Source organism: Pseudopipra pipra, chromosome 1 (assembly GCF_036250125.1).
Source record: "Pseudopipra pipra isolate bDixPip1 chromosome 1, bDixPip1.hap1, whole genome shotgun sequence".
Taxonomy (NCBI): domain Eukaryota; kingdom Metazoa; phylum Chordata; class Aves; order Passeriformes; family Pipridae; genus Pseudopipra; species Pseudopipra pipra.
This window is the reverse complement of record NC_087549.1, coordinates 114,012,237-114,024,880: the sequence shown is the minus strand read 5'-3', so window position 1 is coordinate 114,024,880 and position 12,644 is coordinate 114,012,237. Positions and strand designations below refer to the sequence as shown.

General features: G+C 36.2%; 1 protein-coding gene across 2 annotated transcripts in view; it reads right to left on the bottom strand.

Moving 5' to 3' along the window:
- Window positions 1-12,644, bottom strand: part of GADL1 (glutamate decarboxylase like 1) — an 80,258-nt gene that overhangs the window by 47,484 nt on the left and 20,130 nt on the right. For both annotated transcript variants that reach the window (XM_064672457.1, XM_064672463.1), the window contains 4 exons: window positions 9,454-9,533; window positions 9,285-9,339; window positions 5,790-5,906; window positions 179-243 (listed from right to left, as the gene is read on the bottom strand). In XM_064672457.1, coding sequence (XP_064528527.1) covers window positions 179-243; window positions 5,790-5,906; window positions 9,285-9,339; window positions 9,454-9,533 — 317 coding nt within the window. The remainder of the gene's footprint in view (window positions 1-178; window positions 244-5,789; window positions 5,907-9,284; window positions 9,340-9,453; window positions 9,534-12,644) is intronic.

Here is a 12,644-nt window from a genome sequence, read left to right as displayed (position 1 = left end):
TAAAGAATCAAAAATGGCAAAACAATGCAAGCAGACGAATCAGATTTACCATCCCCCCACTCCCACCATAGGTTCAGAAATCTCTCCAACTAAGTAATTTCTATTTATGGAAGCCAACAGGCCATACAACTTCCATCTCAATCCCTGGTAAGTGACCCCATGAACTAAACTGACTTACCTGTGGATGCCATGAAGAAGTCTGCAATGCTTCCTTGATATCAAAGCCGAGCCACCCCAAGAAGCCTGTTAGAACATTTATAGAGCCAAGAAAATATTTGTATAAAGTTCTTTTCATAATACTTCAACTAATAATTTATAAAGAAGTCTTATCTCATTTAAAACTTAGTTTCCTACATGGTCAGTGGGCTAAATTTTGCCTTTATTATCTACTCTCTACCGAATCTCCTTACTGAGTGTCATCTACTCTAGACACTCATCTTTGGGTGATATCTTTTGCAGATATACGTCTCCATGGACAACAGAAGGAACTCATACAACAAGCTTTTATTACACAAGTTTAATTTCTGGACAATCAGAGTCAGGAAATGTGATCCTTATTCATGAATTCTGCAGGGATCAGATTTCACCCATCAGGTGCTGTGAATCTTCAGTTCTCAGACAACAATATTTATCCACAGGGGAAAGTTGGAGAGATCATGCAAACAGCAGACATGTCATACAGTGCATTTGAGAAATTACTGATAAATAAATAAATAAATAAGAGGATTTTCAATGTTCATGCAGGTGGAATACACTTAAGCAAACTATCTGTGAAGTAAGCAAGGCTTTTCAGAGATGCACAGAAGGCATCAGTCCACAAAACATCTGGACTCAGCTTATTTTAAAAAAAAGATTCATATGTTTTGTGCTAATGAAGGGGAAAAAAAAATCATTGATGTAAAGATTCCTGACCTAAGCATGGAGAATATATGCTTGTTTAGCTTTTCTTCCTTTTTTTTTCCCTTGAAAAAAGCAGATGTGATAGATGACATACAAATTTAGCATCAGTATTTGCTTCATAGGCCATACATTAGGAATAAGATCTGTTATCTCTGGGAGACAGGAACGGTAAAGGCTCACAGGGGAAATGAAAGGTTATTAACTTGTCTTAACACATCATTCTCATTTATGCAGTACATTAATGCACCACATCATATTTTACATTGTCATGCTCACAATATCCTTGCTGCCACTCAATCTACACCTGGGGCCTAAGGTAAGAAATGATTCTACCTGCAGAACCACGACTTCGAGCTATGTTTCTCCAGCTGGTCCAAATCTGCCATGTTATGGGAAGACAATCAAACTGAACTTCCTATTCATAGAAAATTTTACTCTTTTCATTCTATGATTCAATAAAGTCAAAACAATCCCTAAGTTATTCCCTGACTTTCATAATTTATAAACAACACATTAAAAGATAATAAATTTCATGAAATCTGCATCTAAAGGTGTCTGTGTTTTAAAAAGTTGAAATTTTCACACTATCTCTGAAAAACAGGATTAGAAAGGCACTCAAGAGGTCATCTCAACAGTGTGCCACTCCCAAAGGCAGGATCAACATACTCATCTCATTTCTGTCAAATGCTTGTCTTTTCTAGAAGTTACTAATCAATGAATACATGGCCTGTAATTAGCATGAAAATGAAAAATAAGATGCAGAGAGGCACCAGCAATTTCTGCCTCTACAGCACTACTGGCACCACTTTCTGCCTTTGTTTTAAAAACTACTGCTGGAGATCTAGAAGAGGGGAATTATAGTACTGGAGGTCCAGGCATCTTCACCACCTTTCAATCTCTCCTTGAGCCACAGGAGTACAAGATAAATTTGTGATCCATGTTTCTTCACCCAATTCAAAGATCAAGTGCTTAGGGATCCAGGGCTGGCAAAAAGAAAACAAAAAACCCACCACCACCAAAAAAAAAACCCACCACAAATGAGAAGACACCTAAGACAACTGAGAATCACTGTCTTTGGTTTTAAAGACCTCTAATGATGGAGGCTGTATAATTTAGCCACTTAATTTGTGTTTAACGGTAACAAACTGTTTTCAATTTAAAGTGTCAGACCTAAACAGTGTCACCTCTAGTCACACCTTCAGTGGTCAGGGGCAGAGATTATTCCTTTCTTTTTTAAAGCATCTACAGACTATTATGTATTGTCTCTTTGTCCTTTTCTAGTTTAAATAACATCAGTGCTTTCCATCTTTCCTCATCGGTCATGATTTCTAGATATGGTTCTGTTTATCTGCATCGCTTTCTCATTTTCTAATCTTTCTCCTGTAGGTCCTTAACCTTCTTGAAATGCATCTTTTTATTTGGACACAATCTAGATAAAGCAGAAGAAGTACATACCAGGAAGAATCATTTTATGTATCTTCTTTATTCAGTTCTGAAATACATTTAACTTTATTTGAAAATATCACTGATTTGTGAATTACTGCAAAGCCCAGATCTTTTTCTAAAGATCTGCTGTCTAGCCAACCATACCCAGCCTGTATTTGTGCACTTGAACTTAGAATACTACCTTTATTGAACTGTAGCCTAGTTTTTCCACTTTTTTCTCCAAATTATCAAAATCTCTTTGATTTCTAATCTTGTCCTCCCACTGCCTCTTGCAGCAGTTTTAAATAATTTTCAAATTGTCAGCGTATTCTTTTTCATCCAAGTTATTTAATGAAAATAACAGATAACTTCTAACCTAGGACAGACCTTTGTGGAATCCTGCTCAAAAAATTTTCCCCTTTCAGTGAACCACTGGTAATTGCTCTCTGGGTATGATTTTCCAGCCAGCTTTTCATTCACTACCAGAGCTGCAGCTTGGCATGTTTCTCTGGCTTTTTGATTAGATGTTGCAAACACACAATAAAGTTAACTGCTTCTCCTCCATCCATGAGATTACAGAAGGAAGGCAGATTGATCAAACTAGCCTGGCACGTTTTGTTGATGACAAATCCAGCTGAGATCAATGCAGGGTAGGTTTAAACATTAATATTATCACCTGTGTCCAAGGTAATGTAACTGATAACAAGGTATGAGAAAATTACTCTGTTTCATATGCAGCAAATCACTTTCAGCTGAATGATGGAAATCACGGTGTTCACAGTGATTAAACTAATTACCTAAGCACAGGCTAATAAGTCAAACATGATTTTCTGTACTGGCCTCTAATAGGAAAAAAAAAAAGAGGAGTCAAAGTAAGGACCATCAGGGAAGAAATACTCATATATAGTACTTAAAGCTGCCTGAAGATACATGACATAGGTAAGTGCTGGAATTTGAGCGCATATTGATGATAAAACCAAGTTATTAAGAAAGGCACCATAGATGTAGATTAGAATAAAATAAGCAACTGGAATGCTTGTATAAATACCATAATGTGAACAAAATAAGCTTGTTATAGCTCTGCACTCAGGCTGTTGAACAGCTTGACTGCTAGGACAGTTTGGACTTACTAGTATTATCTTCTTAAAATAATATTTTCCGTAACTCCCTTTACCTCTTCTGGTTTATCTCCATGTGAGAGTTTATCTACTATTTCTGACTTTATTGAAATTTATCTTCCTGAATCTCACTAATTTTATGTTGATGTTCTCCCTTTTGCCCTTTTGCTCTTCCTAAGAATCACCAGTTTTATCATTTCATATTTAATGAAAATAGTTTCCCTAAGGCAAACACATAGATTTTTGGGATCAGAAAATATTCTGAAATGAGATAAATCATTGTAAATCTGGAAATAACACCACCAACATTCATGTAGGTTATTCTTAGTAATAGCTCATGAGAGCATTTACAGTAGACAATCCTGATGCCCATTAATGATACATGAAAAGTCCTAAATTAGACAGAATTTTACTTGGTTCTGTCTGTACTGTACCTTTTTTCCTTTACAGTTACAGCAGGCCCAAACAGCAGTACTCACTTTTTATAACTCAGACTGTATAATGTGTAAATCATTCAACAAGAAGCCAGAGGACTGCAGATTCTCAAACCTTTCAAAAATATCATATTCTTGCCTATAAGGCTAGAAGGAGGTAAGCCTGCTTAAAAACAAAGATAAAAATCCAGTTCTTCCCTGTGTCTCTTGTACAGTCTTTCTGAATGGCAGAGACTTAGTTTCACTGTACCTGTTCGCATATTATTTTATTAAATCTATTTCTAGTGGTACTGAGTGAAAAAATATCACATTATGAACTACAGTCTGCTCATTTTACCACAGTACACTTGTACATACATGTATGACTGACATCATTTACGTGGAAAGCTTTCAGTCTTTCCCTATATCCTGTTCTCTTATTAATACAGCTAGAAACTTTTAACAAAAAATAAAGAAACAGCCATCCATTCAACTCTTCATAGAATGTGAAAAATAGAAAAAATACTGATAGAACTTCTGAGAACCACTGAGAGGTTCATAACATGAATCACATCTTAACAGAATGATTGGTCTTCCGGACCATAAACCCAATTTATTTCTGGACATTTGTCCTTCTACTGGGAATCTATTAACATCTGACACCTACAGTCATTTTTCAAACAGAAAATTGACTTAAAGACATTCACAGACATTTTTACCTTAGTTTAACATGAGGCAAAATTGAAAGAAGAAAGTTAATTCTTTTCCAACACTATCAGCTGTCCATGGTTCAGAATATGGCCCAGGCTTATCCCATCTAATTTTAGTTCAGCTACAGGGAGACTACTCATTGTACTCCTACAGCCACTGGAGAAGGGTCCAGCCACGTTTATTCAGCTCACCTGAGGCTCAACACAGATTCCAAATACATCCCTCTTTCCATCAGCTGTACACAGACACACAAGAGACTGGCATGAAGCTTGAGTGCTGTGCTTCTGATGAAAATCTGACTGGTTGTTCTCAGCAGCACACAGCCACGAGGGGGCTTTGCAGATATTTTAAATACGAGGCCTAGATTCTGCATCTTTACCTCCAAGTCAATAAGAAAACTCTTTTGACTCACTCATACAGTGACCTTATTTATCAATGTCTGTGAGACATTTATTTGAAACACACATCACTGCCTATGTGATTTTTCTCTGGATATTCAATTTTAAACAAACACTTAAAAAATTTAAAGTAGATCTAAAAATCTCCATTAACATTACTCTAGATTTTCTTGTTGCTCCACAACTTCTAATGTAGCTATTCTGGATTAGTGGCATTGCAATTCTAAAGATAATATAATTTTAGAAAAGATGAAGACCTATCTTTATTTACTCTTTCAGGTAATAAAAAGGCTCAAGGATTATTCCAAAAAGATTCATGAATAGATTTTAATATCCAAACCTAAAATTACAAAGAAATTTAAAAAAAGAAAAATGTAAGGAAACTCAAACCTTAAATATGAAACAGAATAATTTATGACTGGTTGAGCCAGAAACATATCTTTATTTTAACCTGTATGAACTGCACACCACAATTCTAATGTGTCTATTCTCCAACCGAACATGGAAATAATTCAAATTTAGACTTGTATATAATCACCCTTTAAGCATTTTTAGGAGGTAGCAAGAAGAAGAAATTGATTATAAAATAATTTTGAAATATAACCTGAGAGTAAAAAAATAGCTTTGACTGTTTGTCAGAACCAAGCTATTTTCTGTTTTGCAGCACATATAACAGAGATGAGTCAGAATGTACTTCTGGTCCCTATTAAAAAGAAAAGTTATTAGAGCCCAACTTACTTTTAAAAAGAAATATCAACAGTCAAAGCAAAATAGCAATTATAAAAAAGCAGTGCTAAACAAAACCATGCAGTATACAAACTCACATCAACATGAAGCCAGAGGCCATGCTTTTCACAGATATCAGCAATTTTATCCAGAGGATCAAATGCTCCCAGCACTGTTGTGCCTGCTGTAGCACAGACAAGAAATGGTGCTGACCCCTGCAATAGAATTCAAAACAAAAAAAATTATAATTTGCACTGCTCATTTGCTCCAGTATACTTGCAGAGAATAAAGTATAGAAAGGTCTAGGAATGTAGGACAAAGATGTGACAGTCTACATTTAGTTTCCCAACAGAAGGTACTGCATTTAAAAGTGCTGACTCCTTTTTTTCCCATTAAAAAAAAAGAAAGTTCATTTTCCATTTCTAGTTAACACCACCCCAGGGCAGACTTCACCAGCTTCAGATTGCTTTGACAGATGCCAGTTTTGCCAAAATCAAAACACACCAGATATTTGACATCTCTCTTTATACACTGATATTCATTTCTCAGTCTTCATATTTCACTACCATATTTGCTGTCATTCTGATGGATAAAATAAAGCTACTAGCTCAGACAGCAGACTATCCATGCAAGGAAAGGGCTCATCCCTCTAGGGTTTCCACCTGCACTGTCTCTACAATACCCCTATTCTCTGCCTGGTGAAGAGGAAACTTCAGTTAGACAACACGATTTGCCTTCAGCAGCATTGGCACATCCCATGACAGGGACGGTCACCGCTGCCTGATCCCATGCCTGACCTACAGCACAGTGCTATTCCCTTGTTCCTACGCCTGTCTAGAAAACAGGAAGGGTTGTAAGATGGTAACTGCATGTTAGGAGAGAGATCACTGGAAATCTCAAATAGTTTTAAGGTCAGGCAGCTGGGATAAGGAAAACTTTTATCAGGTTGCGGTCTCAGGCAACCACTGTAAGCCATCCATCTTTGTTTCTGTGGTTTTCCATCCAACTAATAGCAGGGGTGCATTTACAATAGCAGGCTAGGTCACGTACCCTTGCAGATCTGTGTGGCTGTGTCTACTTAGGAGCAGAAACTCAAACAATTAAAAGAACTGGTGGATTCTGTAACAGCTTTGTGAAACTGAGGGTATGAAGCCCTAGCAATGACTGCATGGTCTCACTTGCTGGTAAATCCATGCTGAAGGAACTGGTCTGCACGTTTTAGCATCTGGCCTACAGCATGACAATGCAGTTACTGAAGAGGCACTAAAGCTGCTGTTACACTGTACAGTCTGGATTCACTGAAGTTCATTTGCAGGGAATTAAATCTTTCAGATGATGTAAGTCTGTCTGCTAATGTAACTCAATGTAGCTTGGTGAAAACAGACATCAGCTGAAAAAATCAAACTCTACACAAGTCTTTCATGTATCTTCACTCAACTGAAATCTGATCTCTCATAAAAAAAAGAAAAACTGTTGCCACTTTTAAACATCTACAGAGACAGATAGGCTTAATTCACATTTGCACTCTAACAGTTTTATACTTCTTTACAGTGTAGAAGACTATTAGACTGGTACATAATTATGATTTATTTGTATTTTAAAATTTCTTTACAAATTGCTAAAGCAGTGAAAAGTAATATTGGAAAGAATTTAAATTAATCCCATACATTCACAAAGAATTACCAGCCTATAATTCACTTCTTGGTCATTTATTCCTAGTACAAGGTACCACAAGAGTCAAACTTACAAGCCAGCCTGAAGCTCAAGTACAAAACACTTGCAAGCGAGGCAAAGATGTATTTGATGCATCTAGTTTCTGTTAGTGTTCCCACCAATTTTCTCCCAGAGCTACATCAAAGTCAAAGGTCCTCAAACAGCAAGTTGATAGCATGACTGAATACAGGGACAAGTCTAAGATCTCTTCGAATTCCAATAACTGTTACCATTACACATTTTCCTTGAAGAAGAGAATTCAATTTTTGTTATTCTTGACAATAGACTTAAACAAATCTTCCTGACTAAACTCTCTAAAAAGAGTCCTAAGACTCTTGCTATTCATATTCAGCAATCATTTTGTGGTTTTGCCACTAGCAAATACATCCTCTCTTGTCTAGAGTCATTAGAATATTTACTGCAATTCACTGAAGTGTCCTTCTGTAAAAGTTGTAAAGTAGCCCTTTGTCAAGGACAGACGCACTTACAGAAGAAGCTCTGATGAAATGAAAACCTTCCAATACACCTGTAACTTCCATTAAAATGCAAGTGAAATCGTGTTTTCCTGTAAGCAGAGCATTTCAATATAGAACATTTGTTTTTAAATCGCAGAGCACCATACTGGGATTGACCTTTTTTAAAAAATCATAAATGCCTGATGATTTCTTTCAAATAACCACTACATTTAGTGTTGCATGAACAAACACAAATTCTGTTTTTGCAAGAGCAAAGAGTTCATTCTCCTGTGAGCCTGCTTCCTCTTGTTCCATTTTATTGCAGCCATTTCTTCCACCATCTTGCTCAAATGAATAAAGTACAGGTTGTCTTGCTCAGATAATGCAAAGTAAAGAGAGAGGCAAGCAAGAGAGTTTCCTAGGTCATTAGGGCTATCATGTATCAACAGCTATACTATCTAGCATGAAACTCAGAGATGACTGTCAGGCAGAAGATGTATCTAAATCAGATCTCACTGAAAGCTGTTGTGGCCATGCCAGTGCATGACAGGACAGCACTACCTTGGCTTTTCTACCAGCCACAAAAGCAGGTTTCCCAAGATAGGATTCAACAGAAAGTATTATCTATGCCATTCACGTTGCACTAATTACTTTGTATTCACAGATCATGACTGAACTCTGAATCCTACTGTTCTGATACACAAACTGGAAGTGAAAATTAAGGTGAGCTAACCAAGCCAAAAGAAGATGCTCCTGGAATTCACATTCAGTCCTCCAGGCTCTCTAAAATAAATTATGTTGACTATAGTTAAACACTGTCTTACAGATTATAGGAATGTATGCTAATGTTGTCCAAATATACACATCAGTACCTTTCTAAATGTTGGCCTTTGACTTTCTACTTGGCAAAGCCCCTAGGGAAAAAAAGGTACACCTCTGCACTCTTCCTACAGTAACAGAAAGGACTGAATTTAGCATTTGTAGCTTGTATGATGGCTTCAGAGACTAAGACACCTTACAGTTCTTGCTTACTGCAGAGGATAGAGGAACAGCTACTGTAATTACCTGAAAAACCTTTTTAGGAAAACAAATACCACATCCATTAAAAAAAAAAAAAAGGATCAAGGGAAAAAGAAATCCTGTAAGAAATGTGCTAAATATTAAGAGCAGCATTGTACTCAAGACTTTCATTAGCAGCAAACACCCTGTGGAATTTTCCTCCCTTCTAAGAGTGTAGAACCTATAAGCCTTGACTTGTTATACAAGTTTGTGGAAAAGAGATTTCTCCTGTAAGAAAGCCATTGTTACATTAATTGCCCTATTTTTAAGATTTTGCTCACTCTTAGTTTCCTTCCTTTCACTCAGACAGAAGCACACAGTTTGCATACACTCCTCTCTCCTTCATGCTCTCTCTCCCCCTCTCACCTCTTTCCTGGCCCGCTGGACTTGTTTCTCCAGTTCCTCAGGTATCATCTTACCTCTAAGGGACACAGATTTAAAACTTTTTCAGTTACATTCAAATAGGTTGTTATGTATAGCACTAATGCATTTTAAAAAGGCTGAGAGATCACATTCATGGCTCTTGCTTTCCTACCTTTCATCTGTTCTGATGAAGTAAACATTCTCTGTACCAATACCCAGGAAGGAGGCTGCCTTCTTCATGGAGTAATGACACTGAAAGTGAAAAGCACAGAGAAAAAAAAAAAACAACATGCAATTAAAACAAAATAAATAAATCTCATAGGGAATTCCCACATAGGGAACAGTGACACTAAAATTAATTCAACTACACATAACAGCCACGAACAGCATATTCTAACACAAAAATCAAACTGATGAGCTACATATCACAAAGTCCATCTTGTATTTAACAATAACATACACTGAAAACTGAGGAAAATAATGCAAAAAAAGATGTGTACCACGTTTAAAATGTGGGCCTAAAAAAACTAAGAAATTCTATTACATACATTTTTTTTTAAAGCTGGTTCTGCATTAGAATGAAAAGTAGAAAATTTGAAGTGTCATCAGGGAAGAATTATTAATTGTTTCAAAAGGTTTTGCTAGAACTGAGTCAAAAGTATCAATGACTGTAAGAGTTAGGAAAGGCATGAGAAGAAAGTTCAGAAGGCTATTGAACTCAAAAAACTAGAAGCAATGAATAGGTCTGAAAGTTAAAAAGCACCATTCCTTGGAATCTGGACCCTTAATTAAGATGTGTGTTTAGATGATACATCTAAAGCCTCTACCACTTTATTCTTGTAACTTTTCTGCATGCTTTCTCTAATCCTTAGTTGTTGGCCACTGCCAGAGACAGGATACTACACTAAACTGACCCTTGGCCTAATTCAGCAACTCTTGTTCACACCATCAAGGAGCTACCCAAAGCCTTCCCAAGACCTACCAAAGCCTTCAGATGTGGTACAATTGGGACTTACAAGGCTTTTAAAGTCCTCTCTCTGCAAAGGGATCTGAAAATCATGGTGTTGTGAAGCCATTATGAAAACAAGCAGACTTCAGACAAGACTCAGCACATCTTCAAAATTTAATGTGGATTTTGCAAAAGGTTCCAGTCTGGACTAGTCTGCATTTTTCAGAAAATGAAGTTACTATTTCAGCAAAGAATTTTAGCTAGGTCTCATCACAGAGACATTTTTGAATGTGTACAGACACATGCAGTCCACTTCTCACCCAGTGTTGAATAATGGGCATCAGTCTACAAAGCCTGTGAAGTGAGTGTAAGAGACAATGTTCAAAATGAGTATTTATTTAATCCAAATGTGGTAAAATGACTTTGGTGAGAAGGATACTCAAGCCTACAGATCACTCCATACAACTTTTTTTTCTGTTGAGCAAACATTCATGGACTATCTTACCATATTTCCAACATTCACCTCTATAAGGACCTGCTCTACTGTGAGTACTGTTATTCCAGCACAAGAACATTTTGTCTTATGCCAGAATAAGAGTACACTGATCTCTGCTTAATTCATCTTCATAATTAGCCTGGGAATTTAAGATACAGTAACCTTCTTAACCTGAAGATATTTAGAAGTTGAAACCACTCTGAGGGACCTGCAGCATGCCAAATGCCTACCCACTCATAGCAGTGGGGTCAATTTTGAGAGTGCACAGCCTCCCATGCACTAGACAGAACAAAGGTCATTTAACGCTCGGATTATCACCGCCCTTCTCAGAAAAAAATAAAGTTGGCTCTTTTACATGTTATTACTGAAGAGTTAAAATAATGCGTGCCCCAGCAACCATGAAGATGTCTAGAATTGTTACTTCTCATACAGGAGGTGAAGCCAGGTGGCTAATTAATTCCATTTTCTTCCAGAGAGTTCACACAAATGCAGTTACTGCAGAACATAATTATGAAAAATGTACAACATTTTAATGTGTGGGCATGAATACATTAAGAGTAATAAAGCCTGTCATGCTTATTTTGATGAGATGGATGATCTCAAAGGGCTCTCTTTTTTTTTTTGACAAAAACGTTTCCCCCACCATCACCCACTTTTTAAATAAAAGCATACAAAGACACTACCCGATACTAGAAAGTAGTTTTAAGAAAGCTTAATTTTGTAACATGACACATCCACAAAGCTTTTAAGACTCATTCATTTAGACTGTTACAAGAATAATAACATACATAGGTGGATAATTAGTCTTACATTACATCAAATTACATCAATAATGGTAATAATGATTGTAAGTGGTTGTGTGTTGTTTAGTAGAAGTTTGGAGATGTTTTTGACTGATTTGTGAATCACTTAAAATACAAGTTATCTCCATCACTGATTTCTATCCATTACATTCAAATGAAAGGTATGAATCACCAAGATTAATCAGATTCCTCCAGATTGAGAAAGCAGTAGACCTGCAAATTCAGTATACTAGTAAGCAGACAATCACTAAATCATGTATTTTATTATAAAAAAAGGTGTGGGAGACTGAGAGAAAGATAAAAGACTTGAGCACCTGAGAGATTATACTAAAAAGCAGAGGAAAAGAGAAGTACAAAGGGAATACCAAAATAAAAGGCTGTAAGATACATTATTTTTTTCTCCAAAAGTATTTCTGCACCTCTTGGAAAATTCTGTCCTTCAGTAGGACAGAAAAGGAACAAGACTCATACTACCACATAGACTTGGAATATGCTTTCTTTGATGCAAAAAGTAGTCTTTCAGTTATATTGATTGAAAACGTAAGAATTTCTCCCCCATCCCACCCCCACCATCATTACTAGAAGCCATTAGGCTAAATTGCAGTGCATCATTTTAAGAAAAAATATACCAGACAACAACAGTAACAACAATGTCAACTAATTTACTTCTTCATAGTTCCCTTAAAAAAAAAAATTAATAAATAAAAAAAGGAGAAAGAAATATCCAGATAAAAGGTGAATTCAGGTAACTCTTGCTATGTCTATTGTAGTTTTGTTTGTTGGGAAAAATTATTAAATCTATAGCCATTTGCAGTAAGAAATTAACACCTTTGATCACAAAATCAAATTGGAAGAGTGGATTTAAGACGTGCTGCTGTACTATTTACCTATATCTAGATGTAGTTTTTGTTTCCTAATAATGTTTGCAAAGACAAGGTACTTTCTATCCTGTGCTCATTAAAACAAAAGATAAATTTGTCTTTTCTTGATTTTGAAAAGTTTCCTAGAAACATGATTGCATAAAGCAATTACATTATTATGAGATTGTTTTATTATTCATTTTTGTCTGTTTTAATTTCAACAGGGGACAACATGATGAGTTAATGTTGTGTTCT